The sequence below is a fragment of the Staurois parvus genome, unplaced genomic scaffold (genome assembly GCF_062004578.1).
Source record: "Staurois parvus isolate SC_StPar_1 unplaced genomic scaffold, SC_StPar_1.0 ptg001200l, whole genome shotgun sequence".
In the NCBI taxonomy this organism is placed as follows: domain Eukaryota; kingdom Metazoa; phylum Chordata; class Amphibia; order Anura; family Ranidae; genus Staurois; species Staurois parvus.
In genome coordinates this window covers 1,358,170-1,373,563 of record NW_028318996.1, presented here as the reverse complement: position 1 = coordinate 1,373,563, position 15,394 = coordinate 1,358,170, and the positions used below count along the sequence as shown (strand labels likewise).

At 43.9% G+C, this 15,394-nt stretch overlaps 1 protein-coding gene across 9 annotated transcripts in view; it reads left to right on the top strand.

Annotated features, from left to right (window-relative positions):
- LOC149438256 (uncharacterized) overlaps window positions 1-15,394 on the top strand; it is a 60,809-nt gene continuing 45,415 nt past the window's right edge. Inside the window, exons 1-5 of one of the 9 annotated variants that reach the window (XM_089660056.1) lie at window positions 1-139; window positions 7,086-7,146; window positions 9,728-9,852; window positions 13,015-13,141; window positions 14,709-14,816. In XM_089660056.1, coding sequence (XP_089516182.1) covers window positions 9,841-9,852; window positions 13,015-13,141; window positions 14,709-14,816 — 247 coding nt within the window. In that variant the 5' untranslated portion in view covers window positions 1-139; window positions 7,086-7,146; window positions 9,728-9,840. Of the gene's footprint in view, window positions 140-3,806; window positions 4,024-7,085; window positions 7,147-9,727; window positions 9,853-13,014; window positions 13,142-14,708; window positions 14,817-15,394 lie in introns of those variants that run through there. The other 8 variants (XM_089660053.1, XM_089660057.1, XM_089660061.1 and 5 more) reach the window with 8 other exon arrangements.

Sequence of the window (15,394 nt, the reverse complement as noted above, 5' to 3'; positions counted from 1 at the left end):
AATTATTTGCGAAGGAGCCATTCTGGTACTGAGGGGGAGGGGCGTCACAGAGAGCGCAGGAAGAAAGAGAACAGCGCAAGGCATCATGGGACTGAGGAAATCGCACAGAGGAGAATCGTATCCGTACGGGGTCAGGGAGGTACGTTTCATCTAAATGTGACATTTCAAAGACTTGCAACAGGAAGTAGCAGCTTTGCGGAGACCCAAAGATAATGAAAGGAACCGATTATTTTTGAATCTGCACAGTGCTTGTTATTATTATGGGCCCCTTAACGGGAACATAGGAAGCTTATTTAACCCCTCGCCTACAGGGCACTTATACCCCCTTCCTGCCCAGGCCAATATCCAGCTTTCAGCGCTGTCACACTTTGAATGACAATTGCGCGGTCATGCAACACTGTACCCATATGAAATTGTTATCATTTTTTTGAGACAGATAGAGCTTTCTTTTGGTGGTATTTAATCACCTCTGGGATTTTTATTTTTTTTAAACAAACCAAAAAGCACTGAAAATTTTGAAAAAAAAAATTTTTTTTCTTAGTTTTTGTTATACAATTTTGTAAATATGTGATTTTTCTCTTTCAATGATGTGCGCTAATGAGGCTGCAGTGATGGGCACTGATAGGCTGCACTGATGGACACTGATAGGTGGCACTGATGAGGAGGCACTGGTAGGTTGCACTGATGGGCATTGACAGGCATCACTGATGGGCACTGAAAGGCAGCACTGATACATGGCACTGTTAGGCGGCACTGACTGGCACTGTTAGGCGGCACTGACTGGCACTGATAGGCAACACTGACTGGCCTTGATAGGTGGCACTGATTGGCAGCATTGATAGGTGGCACTGACTGGCACTGATGGGTGACATTGAAAGGCAGCTCAGATGGGCACTGATATGTGGCATTGATGTGCACTGGTATGCACTGATATGTGGCATTGATGTGGCAGTAATGGGCACTGGCAGGTGGCACCGATGGACACTGACAGGTGGCACTTCTGGGGCCACACTGATCATCAGGGCACACTGATCATCAGTGCCCTGATGATCAGTGTACATGTCCCCTCCGCGGAAAGCCGATTACCGGTTCTAATCTCCTCGAGCTGTCAGCATGACAGCTCGAGAGGAGAGAAATGCCGATAACCGGCATTTCCGTGTTTACATGTGATCAGCTGTGATTGGACACAGCTGATCACATGACAGAGCCGACATCTTCGGCACTTTCCGTGATCCGCTGTGTCCGAGGGACACAGCGCGCCGGCGATCCCGCGCTGCGCGCTCCCTGAACCGCACATGCGCAGTGAGAATGGTATGACGTCCTATCAGAACGAGAGAACCAGTTTGCACCCGTCATTGTACTATAGGGCGGGCGGAAGGTGGTTAAAGGTGAACTAACCCTTTAACCACTCGCCGTCCAGAGGATTTACCCCCCTTCCTGACCAGGCCATTTTTGGTGATGTTGTAACTTGAACTGACAATTGCGTGGTCACCCAAATGAAATTTATGTCCTTTTTTCCCCCACAAATATAGCTTTTTGTCACTGGTATTTGATCGTCTGTGTTTTTATTTTTTGCCCTATAAACAAAAAAGACAATTTGAAAAAAAAATGTTTTGACTGCTATTAAACATGTCCAGTGAAAAGATAAATAACATCAAATTTAGACAAATTTGGGCGAAAATGTATTCTGCCAAATGACTTTGCTAAAAAAAATCCCAACGTATTAATTAATTGATTTATGTGAAAGTTATAGCGTCTGCAAATGGCGGTATATATACTGGGATTTTTTTAATTTGTAATGGTGGCGATCAGTAACTTATAGCAGGACTGCGGCGGGCATTCTGACACTGGGGGGGAAAACTGACTTGGTGTCACTGACATTGACCAGTGACACCAATACAGTGATCAGTGCTAATAAAAAGCACTGACACTGTACTAATGGCACTGGGCAGGAAGGGGGTAACATATGGGGCGATCAAAGGGTTAACTGTGTGCTGTTTTACATTGTGTCCTGTGTTTGTGCTTTCAACTGTAAGCACACTGCTTTGTATGGCTCTGCTATGCAGAGCCATACAAAGCAGTGTGCAGGAGCTGACGGGAGAGAACTATATTGTTTACATACAGTTCTGTCCCTCCATCTAATGTTCAGCGATTACCGGGTGCCGGCGAGTAACCACCGGCCGGGACCTGGTGATTGACAGCCGAGGCCACAAATAGGGGCATGGGCAGGGCGCGAGCGCCCCCTACCTGGAAATGTAAAGTCATGTATATATACGTGATTTTGCGCACCCCTGCCACCCTATAGCAGTACATCTGCTATAGGACGGCAGGAAAGCGCTTAAAAGTGAACTAACCCTTTAACTCCTTACATGCCACACTACAACACAAGCATGGGTCACCATACATCGGGGGGGGGGCGGGGAAGACTATTTTACAGCGGCTGTAGCATGAAGGAGGGGGTTGGGGCTAGGGTTGCCACCGCATCCCTTTTAACCACTTCAAGTCTGGACACTTTCATTCCCCTTCCTGTCCAGGCCAATTTCAGCTTTCAGCGCTATCACACTTTGAATTGCAATTGCGCGGTCATGCTACACTGTACCCATATTAATTTTTTAGCATTTTTTTGAGATAAAACTTTATTTTGGTGGTATTTATTCACCACTGGGATTTTTTATTGTTTTTGCTATATAAATGAAAAAGTCCAAAAATGTTGAAAAAAGTGTTTTTCTTATAAACTTTTGCAAATAAATAATCTTTCCTCATAAATCTTGGCCAAAATGTATTCAGTTATCTTTTTATTAAAAAAAATAACCCAAATTAGTTTATAACCAAAATTATAATTTTTCAAAAACATTTTTAAAATTTTGATTTTATTTAATATACTGTCACCCTAACAGTATAGTGACACAGTACTACTTGTGGGGGGCGATGAAGATTTTTTTTCTTTTGTTTTTACACTGATTGCTTTTACACCATAAAGGCTGTAAAAGCAATAATTTCTCCATCTCTCTGGTTGCATTCTTGCAGCCATTGAGAAATACTATGAGAGCTGTGATTGGTCACAGCATGTCACATGGTATAAGGCTATTACGAATACCCTTGTACCATGTGATCTCTGTGATCATTCACAGATTTCACACGTAGTAAGCAATGATGTCAGGAAGTGACATCTTGCTTACTACTATTCATGTGATCACTGATTGGCCAACCCACTCCTGCACTGCTCCCGTCCGGCGGTTTATGTACATGGGCCGGATGGGAAGTGGTTAAAGTCGAACACATATTAATTACACAGGTTCTAAGGCTAATTTAAGGCAGGTAAGACACTAGGTGAGTTAAATTTCCATCTTAATCAGCCACAGAACCTGTGTAACTTATGTGTTTGGTTTTAACCACTTGCCCTCCATTCCAGAGGATTTACCCCCCTTCCTGACCAGGTCATTGTTTGTGATATGGCGCGGCGTTACTTTAACTGACAATTGCATGGTCATGTGATGCTGCACCCAAATTAAATTTATGTTTTTTCCCCACAAATGGAACTTTCTTTTGGTGGTATTTGGTCGCCTTATTTTTTGCGCTATATACAAAAAATGGCCAACAATTTTGAAAAAAAAAATATATATTTTGATTTTCTGCTATAAAACATATCCAGTAAAAAAAATAGGCCAAAATGTGTTATGCTACATGTCTGTTAAAAAAAAATCCCAATACATTTAAATTAATCAGTTTACATGAACATTAAAGCATCTACAAATGGCAGTATAGATACTGGAATTTTTTTTTTTTTTTACTAGTGTTGGCGGTGATCAGTGATGCAGAGCAATACAAAGCAGTGTGCTGGTGCTGACAGGGGAGAGATCTATATTGTTTACATACAGACCTCTCCTCTGTCAGTGTTCCTCGGAGATCGGCGTGTGCCATTGGGGAATCGCCGTCCAGGACCTGGTGATTAACAGCTGAAGCTGCCAATGGTGGTGCAGGTTGGGCAGAGTGCACAACATCTACCTGGAAATACAAAATCAGGTATACATTCGTGATTTTGCGAAGCACTGCAGCAGTAGTAGTTCTGCTATAGGGCAGTTGGGAAGCAGTTAAAGGGATGAGGTGGCAACCCTAGTTGGGGGTCTGTCAGTGGGGGAAGGGGGTGTTTTTTGAGGGTGTTGAGGGTCTTTCAGTGGAAGGAGGGGGTCATATTTGGGGGGGATTGGTGGTCTGTCAGTGGGGGGAAGGGGTAGTATTTGGGGGGATTAGTGGTCTGTCTGTAGGGGGGAGGGGCTGGTATTTGAGATGCAAAAATAATTACACCAACGCACATAAAAGCCCCCCCAAAAATGGAGTTCCCCACCCCCACAAATACGTATGAACGTAAACATGCACCGGGTGCGCTTACACTTGAACATGTCAGTTGCAATACACGTGTTCCATATTGCCGCGCACCGGAGTGAGAGTAATTTTTAGCACCAGACCTCCTCCTCAACACTAAATTGATGACCTATAGGAGGCTTTTGAAGCGTCACCAAGAGAAAATCTAGGGTACTGAAGTTTGCCGTCATTTCATGGGGGCACGCAAGTTTAAGGTTTGACGTGTTGCTTGGTGCAACCTTGTCTTTAATGTTTTACCAATCTTCAGTTCTAAACTGATTTTTTTTTTTAAACTTTCCAAAAATATGCAAAAATGGCTCTGGCAGTGAAAGGGTTAAATTTGATTAAAAGAAATGAAAAAAAAAAAAAAAATCTAGAGGTCACAGATTTCCTGTGGAGAGTGGAGCTCCAGTCTTGGGCAATACAGATGTGACAGGAAACATGGGTCTCCACTTCCTCGCGTTGTCTATTGGTTGTTTTGTTACATCGAAGTTCATTTTAAAAAAAAAGTTGGAGTGAAGGTCACATGTTTCCTATCGAGTGGAGCTCCAGTCTGCGGTGATTGGTTGTTTGTTAGATTAAAATTCACTTTTAAAAAATGGTGGAGTGGAGGTCACGTTTCCTGTCGAAAGTGGAGCTCCAGTCTGAAGCCAGACTCCTTTGACTATCTCTGAGACCAGCCACACTCTCCTGCCCATTCACAATGCAGGACAAAGCTTTACAGGCTCTGCCTTGGAGATTATTCAGTCCAGAGAGAGCACCTGAACATCTGCTAGGGGAGGATCGGAAGCAGGGAGAGGGATCTGTCCCCACATTATTCTATTGTGTATTCATGTTAACAGCCAGCTGGCAAACAGCACACCTCACTTGTAAACGCGATGCGACACATCATGAATGTCTGTGTGCAACAGTGCGGGCATCGGCGGCACAGTGTCAAAGTCCCAACACTTCAGTCCCAGTTGTGGTGCCAGCCGAGGTCAATGTGAATGACAGAAACACACTGTGCCCATGAGCATCTCTGATTTCCGGGATTCAACCCGGGACAAGGTTTTGTCGAGAGATTTGTTCAATATTCAGAACCGTTGGCAACTATGCACTGAATTAATTTCATGCAGTAAAAATGGTTGCTTATATCAGTGAAATTTACTGGTATAAGCAGGGCCAAAACTAGGGGGGGGGGGGGGGGGGGCATGTGCTACAGGCGCTGCAATGAAAGGGAGGCCAGGAGGGGGGGTAGACTGCACCTTTACTAGCAGCAGTACTAATAATATTGGTGGTGGATGTGCCGGTAATCAGATCCATGACGGTAATGACCCGATCAGCATGATCCCTGCTGTGTCTCTCCCTGGCATTGGGACCCAGTGATAGCAGCAGGTGACTGGAGGACACACCCAAGTTGGCTGGAGACTGGTTGTGATTGATGGAGTGAGGCCAGCTCTGCCTCTGATGCTGCTGTGTCCAGCCTCTGGGGAAATGCGGGCAGTGTGAGGCACCTATACCAGTGAGAGACTGAGTGGTTCCAGGGACTGGATGAGTGTACAAGCCAAGGGAGGTGGGGGGAGCTAGTGACTGAGACATGGAGAGGGCAGATGAGAGAAAACTGACACACCCCCGCTGTGCACATCACTGACCAATCACATACTGTCCCATCTTCCTCAAGTTAGCTGGTGACTGGTTGTGATTGGCGGACTAAGTTTGGCTCTGCCCCCGTGCCCGGAAATGCAGGTAGGGTGAGGCTGCCTGTACTGGGGAGAGACCGAGCAGGTCTAGGGACCAGAGTAGGGTGGGAGCCAGGGACTAAGACATAAAGGAGGTACGTGAGAGAAAACTGACATCCCCCCTGAATATCCCTGACAAATCACATACTGTCCTCTCATCGCCACTGTCCTATCCCCATCGCTGACCGACACGCCGCTGTCCTATCCCCATCGCTGACCGACACGCCGCTGTCCTATCCCCATCGCTGACTGACACGCCGCTGTCCTATCCCCATCGCTGACTGACGCGCCGCTGTCCTATCCCCATCGCTGACTGACGCGCCGCTGTCCTATCCCCATCGCTGACTGACGCGCCGCTGTCCTATCCCCATCGCTGACTGACGCGCCGCTGTCCTATCCCCATCGCTGACTGACGCGCCACTGTCCTATCCCCATCGCTGACTGACGCGCCACTGTCCTATCCCCATCGCTGACTGACGCGCCACTGTCCTATCCCCATCGCTGACTGACGCGCCACTGTCCTATCCCCATCGCTGACTGACGCGCCACTGTCCTATCCCCATCACTGACGAAGTGACATTTTCTGCTGCCCTCTCCCACTGTGAGCTCACCTGGTTCCCCCCCCCCCCTTCGCAGCACTGCTGGATCGCCTCCTCTCCGCTTACACCATCATCTTTTCCGGATGGAGAGTGGGGGTGGTGCCTGTAAATATGTAATTTAACGGCCCCTTCCTTTCCTAATTGAACACAGTGAGTGATCTGTATTGATCACTCAGTGTGTTCATTACGTAATAATTCTGCATTTCTACGAACCTTCCAGGACTGCAGGCCTACTTCCCACCCTAGTAAGGGAGGGAAGGAAACCCCTAGAAGTAGTAATCGATGAGTGCCTATGTATAATGCTTCCCCTTGTGGACGGGTTTCGGTGGTTACTTTATTACAAACTGGAGGACAAGGGTGAGGGAGGGCACTTATAACAGCTGTAAATTGATTGTGTTTCCTGTAGGGAGGAGCCCCTCATCTCTCAGGTGTGCCGTCCTGGAAGGTTCGTAGAAATGCTGTTACCGGTAAGTCTAATAGTTGTTTTTTTACAGTGCCATTTCTTTTATTATATTTTTCTAAATAATGTTCCCTAACTATTTGGGCCTTGCTAGTTAATTGAAAAGAAACAGAAAAATAAAAAAAGGGCGCTGAACCCCAGTGATCTTTGATCACTTCCATGCTGTTCAGGCAGATCTCTACCTACTGAGGTTGCCTACCCCTGGTATAGATGCAGCCAGCAGCTGTGGGGTTTGGCTCCCACTGGGCTCCAGAAGGGGTGGGTTTAACTGTGATGTAACCCAACTCCAAAAATATATAATTAGAGCCCCACAAACCCCCCAAATTTCTATTCATAATAAATGAAATCTATAGAATGAGGCTGTTGTGATCATTTGAAATATAGTATATACGCTCTATTAATAGTATTGATAAAGTGTATATGTTATATTTCAATGGTCACAGCAGCCTCATTCTTTAGATTCTATGTACTATGAATAGTGTTGGGGGAACTTTTTTGCAGTTGGGTTATATATTAGTCTTTATCAGGAGCTCCACCGGTTGGTGCTGTCTTGGAAATTCGCTTTTAACGAATTTTTCCTTACCGTGAGTACTCGCAGTTGGATGCGCAGAAATCCCCCATAAAGCTGTGCGAATCTCGCTTACCACGACTGCAGCTTAGCCCCACAATTCCTGCGCCTCCAACTGGGTTAGCTTCTGTTGAGATATGGGGAATTGGAGCTCCGTTACCCAGGAATGATCAGGCGACACTCTCAGGTTGCTGTTCGAATTCACAAAAAGGGGCGGATCCAACTCCAGCCTCCGATTTTTATTTACAAGCAGACACATGCCCCCCACATGAATAAGGTCAAACCCCTCCCACAGCACAATGCAATGGGGAGTGCCTATACACAGGATGTACATTCCGATTGGAGCGTAGCCTTTCCTATTATCTATCACTGGTCCTCCCCCATGAGCCCTCTGAGGTCAGCAGAATTCCTGTCTTAGCTCCTAGTGGTATGTAAATTCTCTGTACAAGCATTCCCTAGAAACATCAGTCTGTATCTGGATGGGCCCGATACGATCTTTATTAAAACACATCCATCCAGATACAGTTTCAGGTTGGTAATGGTTTGTAAGATATACATGAGCCTACACGCGGAGTTCGCACTGCTTGGCGCCTTGCGGTACGGAGTCCATGTGGTACTATGCTGCTGATATGTGGATACAGGCCCGCGGCCTACCGCCGGCGGCATTCGCATTGAATGCCGTGGTGGTATACACGCCGGTCTATAAGCGCAGATTTGCCATCTCATCCATTACCGAGCTGAGTACTGTAATACATACATTGTACATGCGCATTGCCCAATTGCAGCCTTCAGAGCTTTAATTAAGCCACACGAGAGACATATGAATAACACTAATATATGACACATTTAAAGTTCAACCTGTAAATACAAAATTTCCATGACAGTGTCGATGTGGGCGGGGGGGCTTGCAGTTTGTTGCCCTGGGCAATGAATGACCTTGTCCCGGTAAGGGAAGGGGGGGGCTCCAAACTTTCCCCTTTCTGAAAGAATGTCTAGCTCCACCCCCATAAGCAATCATAATGTAAAGGAAAAAAAATCCTGATCACTTCCCCAGAGCAGTACATTGTTATTATGGTAAGACTGGTCACAGTCAGGGGCGGACTGACCATTTGGAAACTCGGGCACTGCCCGAGGGCCCGGGGTCAGTAGGGGGCCCCATGAGATGCCCCTCGTACCTTTTTCATAAGCTTTTTTGATCCATGATCCCCTATTGCCCAGGGGCCCCATGAGTTGTCAGTCCGCCCCTGGTCACAGTGCTCTGGTTACAGTGAAAAGAGAAAAATGGAATAACAATTGAAAAAAATTTTTTTTTTTTTTACATAGTGTCACCAAGTTTTTGGAAAATGACAAAAACATTTTTGGGGGTATATTAGCAGCTAGGATTGCTTTTACATGAAAGCAGACTGCCGGATGATAAAAATGATACCAGGATGATGACTGATCTTGGTTTAACCACTCAAAGTCCAGTGATGTACCTATGTCACTGGTCCTTGTTGGTCATATATGTTCCTTTTTTTTTTTTTTTTTTTTTTTTTCATGCAGCCTGTGAGCTGAATGAAAAAAGAGAAGAAATCTCTGCCAGATGAAGTATGTATTATGCCCACCTTTAGAATATACTGCCTTGCATCCACCCACTTCTAATGTTGGGCGTACATTAAAGTTACAAAAATTCTTGTATGACAGAAAGAAAATGCGGAAGTGATGTAATGTGTTTGTATTATATTTTCAGCCGAAACAAAAATTGTACGAGCTGGTATAGTACGAGAATTTTTCTTGCTTATCCCTTCAAATAATTGGACGAAAGCTGTGTACTAATGATCAGATTATCATGCAATCGCTTTGAAAGCGGTATTTTTCGTACAATTTTCTGATCATGTGTACTAGGCTTAAGCCCTAACTTATTAACATTTGTTGTGCTGCTCAGTAACATAGTCCAGTGCTCGGCAATAATTCACCTGAAATATAAATAACACTTTGACCTTTTAATGAGGTTTATTTTAACGTTTGATTTATTTTGAAGGGTTCTAACTTTTCCCTGATCCTGTGAAGAGCTGTACGTGGACTTGCATGTAACCTGTAAATCTGGTCCTCACAGATCAACGATTTTACTTACTGAGAACTACTGAAGAAGAAATGACCAGTCAGGTAAATTCATTTTTTTTCAATAATTATATTTTGAGTATCATGGTGGTGTACAAAGCAAGACGGGGAAATATCTGTTTTTGCTGATGTAAACCAATTAGATTGCAGCTGTTTTTAGAAAATGAAAGGAATATTCTAACTGAGTTTTACTGGCAGCACAGACACCTTTTTCATTTTTCCATTTTTTTATAAATTGGACTAAAGCTGGCAGTACACCTTGGGTTTCTTTCATTTAGCCCCTCAAGGCTGAAGGAGAAAAGTCACTTGATTCCCCCATCCACGCTAAATAGACTCTGCAATGCCGGCTGTTGTAATCTAACAACCGACACCCACAGGTGCCTGAATACCCAATCAGTGGCTGCATCTGATTGCATGCAGATGCTGTTCGGCCAATAAATTTCCACCCAGTTCCACAGACAGGGCGATTTGCAAAATCAACTTTTGTCAAGCTAACAAAGTCACCAACATGATTTATTTTGGCTGATTTCAACAAGAATCGCTGCTGTTACAATCCTAAAAACTTTTTCCAACTCCCAAGATCCTACTGTATGCTGACCTGATTGGCCAGTCTATACACATCAGAGGCTGCTCTTTGTCACAGCATTATTTTTATTTATAGAAAAATAGCCGGATACCATGAGAACTCCAAAGTAGCCTTCAGACCTGGGTATACTGGCCGACTCTTTACAGTTCAACATATGATGATGACAACAATGTCCGAGGATCTTTTTACAAATCACGTGTTGGCACAGCTATAAGACCTCATTTACACTTGGATTACTGTCTGAAGTGTGATCCGTTTTCAGATCACATTTCAGACAGCAAAGGACAGCCAGTGAGGAGGTGTTTTACCATCTCTTCACCACCTGGTTTAACCCCCTAATTACCAGACAACCATGTGCATTGTGCGCAGTTGCAGTGTAGCACCTTTCACTTGAATGGGTTGCACTTGGCGAGTGGTAGCGCCCACTTAGTGCGATAGGGGGTATAATTTCTGCCACAAGGTGTGTACACCCCCAGTCGCTGCCTCAGCAACTTATGCAGGGTTCCCCCCCAACCTCGAGTCTACCGTGCCTTGAAAAGGTATTCATATCCCTTGAAATTTTCCACATTTTGTCATGTTACAACCAAAAACGTAAATGTGTTTGATTGGGATTTTATGTGATAGACCAACACAAAGTGGCACATAATTGTGAAGTGAAAGGAAAATGGTAAATGGTTTTCAAGATTTTTTACGAATAAAAATCTGAAAAGTGTGGCGTGCGTTTGTATTCAGCTCCCATTACTCTGATACCCCTAACTAAAATCTAGTGGAACCAATTGCCTTCAGAAGTCACCTGATTAGTAAATAGAGTCCATCTGTGTGTAATTTAATTTCAGTATAAATACAGCTGTTTTGTGAAGCCCTCAGAGGTTTGTTAGAGAACAACAGTGAACAAACAGCATCACAAAGGCCAAGGAACACACCAGACAGGTCAGGTATAAAGTTGTGGAGACTTTTAAAAACTGGTTAGGTTATAAAAAAATATATCCCAAGCTTTAAACATCTCATGGAGTATTGTTCAATTGATCATCCGAAATGGAAAGAGTATGGTACAACTGCAAACCTACCAAGACATGGCCGTCCACCTAAACTGACAGGCCAAGCAAGGAGAGCATTAATCCGAGAAGCAGCCAAGAGGCCCATGGTACCTCTGGAGAAGCTGCAGAGATCCACAGCTCAGGTGGGAGAATCTGTCCACAGGAGAACTATTAGTCGTGCACTCCACAAATCTGGCCTTTATGGAAGGGTGGGAAAAAGAAAGCCATTGTTGAAAGAAAGCCATAAGAAGTCCCATTTGCAGTTTACGAGAAGTCATGTGGGGGACACAGCAAACGTGGAAAAAGGTGCTCTGGTCAGATGAGACCAAAATTGAACTTTTTGGTCTCAAAGCAAAAGGTTATGTGTGGCAGAAAACGAACACTGTACATCACCCTGAACACCCATCCCCACCGTGAAACGTGGTGGCAGCATCATGTTATGGGGATGCTTTTCTTCAGCAGGGACAGGGAAGCTGGTCAGAGTTGATGGGAACATGGATGGAGCCAAATACAGGGCAATGCTAGAAGAAAACCTGTTGGAGTCTGCAAAAGACCTGAGACTGGCGTGGAGGTTCACCTTCCAGCAAGACAACGACCCTAAACATACAGCCAGAGCTACAATGGAATGGTTTAGATCCAAGCCTATTCATGTGTTAGAATGGCCCAGTCCAAGTCCAGACCTTAATCCAACTGAAAATCTGTGGCAAGACTTGAAAATTGCTGATCACAAACGCTGTCCGTCCAATCTGACAGAGCTTGAGCTGTTTTGCAAAGAAGAATATACAAAAATTTCACTCTCTAGATGTGCAAAGCTGATAGAAGCATACCCAAAAAGATTTGCAGCTGTAATTGTCGCAAAAGGTGGTTCTACAAAGTATTGACTCTGTGGGGCTGAATACAAATGCAGGCCATGCTTTTCAGATATTTTTATTTGTAAAAACTTTTGAAAACCATTTATCATTTTCCTTCCACTTCCAAATTATGTGCCAAAATACATTTACATTTTTGGTGGTAACATGACAATATGTGGAAAATTTCAAGGGGTTTGAATACTTTTTCAAGGCACTGTAAGTGAGGCCTGAGCAGCACTTGCAAATGCTTAATTTTTACTGACAGGTCCTCTTTAACAGACTACTTCATCTTTCGTAAATACTTTCGCCAAACTTGTGAAGGCCTCCAGTAGACCCTCTTAATACTTGCCCAAAGGAATGAATAGGGCTGAAGCACACATGCACAGTATAAAGAGGACCTTGCTGGGGAAAACCTCACTGGCTCAGGGTGGAAGGCAACTATTGTCTGTGGTGGCCTGCACTGTGTGGGATGAAGGGGATTGAAGATGAACTTCACTAAAGGGGAAGTTGTCCTTTGAGGAGACTCTCTTTCATCAAGGATGTTCCACAATCATTCCAAGTGATGGAGGTACTTCCACATCCTAAAAGATAAGTCTAAGAAACCCTGCTGAAGTTGGCTGTTTCTTTAGGACTATAAAAAGCCTGTATAGGTTAGATCTGCACTGGATTTTCGAAACCATACTTGAATAATCTGTTTTAACATTCTCTCTAAGGCTGTTTTATATGTTTCTAGGGTCCCATCACATTCCATGATGTGGCTGCCTCCTTTAGTGAGGAGCAGTGGATACGCCTGGATAACTCTCAGAAAGAAGTTTACAGAAGCGTGATGAAAGACATCCATGGGACATTAATGGCACAAGGTGAGTTTGAATCAACTTGGTGCTAAATTCCAGGAAAGTGAATAATGCAGAGTAAAAATACACATATGGGGGTTTCTTTAACTGCCAAGAGATGTGATGTTCTATAGCCGTTCTTGTGATCTGCCCTTATGGACAGCACATCCAGATCTAAGATTTTCAGTGTAGCTAAAGCAAGATCTGTACATAGCCTTAGGCCTCATACACATGACAATGATTTCCAAGTTTTTTAATTTTTGTATCTCAACACAGCTGCATTGTTTCAATGGAGACATTCACACAGGTGTGTCATCATGCACTACGCACAGATTCATAACACAAAATCCAAAAATCTGCATGTGAGGCATGCTTATACAGGTATACCATTGAAAAACAAGACAATTCTTACATATTAAAAAATGAATATATTTACTCAGAATCTTTTTGTGCCTTGCCTAGCAATCAAAATTTTACAGTTGTGTTACAGCCACGTGATTGTAGCTGTACACTGGGTTCACACTAATGCAGTGCGAAATAGTGCATGTAATTCGAACAGGAATAGCACCACATCCATGTGTGAATAACATGCAATGTCTGTGTTGTGCAATTTGAGCCATCCGCACCAAAAGGTGCAGGACCCTTTTTTTTTTTTTTTTTTTTTTTTTTTTTTTTTTTTTTTTGTTACCTGCACCTGAATAGCATTGCATGGGTGTTCTCACCCATGCAATCGCATCGCATTTTGCGATCTGTTTCGGGGTGTCATTAATTTAACATTGACACCCTCACCAGATCGCATGAAAACCATGCAATTGCAATGCGGTGCAGAACACACAAGGATTTGCAGCGTCTTCCGGACCGCATCAGTGTTTACCCGCTCTTAAAGCGGCTTGGTCCTGCTCTGTCTGAATGCTTGGTCATTTTGATCAAGCAAAGCTGTGTCACCTGAAGCTACCTACACTCTCTGGCCCTCCATACATTCCTATTTGATGATCACTGTCCAGTCTAATAGGAATCTGTGGGAGATGGGAGTGGTCGGATATGGTTCGGCATTGCTATAACTTTGCCCTATCAAAACAACGTTGCATTTTGGCAGAACAACTTTTCCTTTCTCTTATTTGGGTTTATTAGAATTTGTATTATCAGACAACTCTTATCTTTCACTTAGGCTAGGTTCATATTACTGCGGTTGTGATTTGATCTGATTTTCAGCGCAATTTATGTAGTGTGACTGCGTTGTAGTGTGGTTGCATTTTTTTTATGCTTTCTTTTTTTTTTTTTTTCCTCGGTTTTTGGTTAATAAGAATATCTTCTGCAACTTGGGGAAAAAAAGAACAAAAATCACATCAAAAACATTTTTTGAAGTCTATGGGACCAAAATGTGCGCTGGAATTGTACTAAAGTGGTACAGCACCCTTTTCCAAAATTGTCATGTTGTGCTGCATTGATGTGAATGGGCACCAATTTAAAAATGTGGTTTCCATTGTCATGTGATTCTGCATGAATCTGAAATCACACTAGTGTGAATACACTTTATGTTTACAATTTTTCTCCAGTTTAATTTCCCGCCATTATTACCTTTCTATTCTGTTAGGTTATAGAATTGTGAATCCAAGCACTGTCTTCAGCATAAAAGGCCGGAATGAATCCTTTGTCCATATGGATAGTCACTCTGTGGAAATGAAAAGTTATGTAATTGGAGGTATGTCATGGTCATATACTGTATACTAGAAAAGATAATATAAATCGGGCTGTAGATGGTGGTTGGGTGCTAGCATATGACCCAGACTTACCACTGATATGTTCATAATCATGGCACAGTCCTGTCCTCTGTGTGTGCCTGAATTCGAGATACCTTTGGCTGTGATCTCAGGCAAAATACCAGATTAGTGGCTTAAAAACGAAATACTTTCAGATGCCATACTGTACCACTAATAGAGCTTTACAAGGGGCAGGATAGGCAACATTGGCACTCCAGCTGTGGTTAAACTACAAATACTCTGGGATTCATGCTTATGGCTGTCAGTCTTGCAGTGCCTTATGGGTTTTGTAGTTTCACGATGACTGGAATGCTGAAGTTGCCTACCCCTACCATAGACTGATACCCCATAGATCAGGAGTGTCAAAGTCCATTTCCTTGCGGGCCATATCAGCATTATGGTTGCCCTCAACCATAGAGCCGGTTGTATCTGTAAGACTAGATGTCCAAAGCACCCCACCCCCCCTTACATCAGATGTCAAGAATCCTGCACCCTCTCTAACATCACCATGCACCCCCTT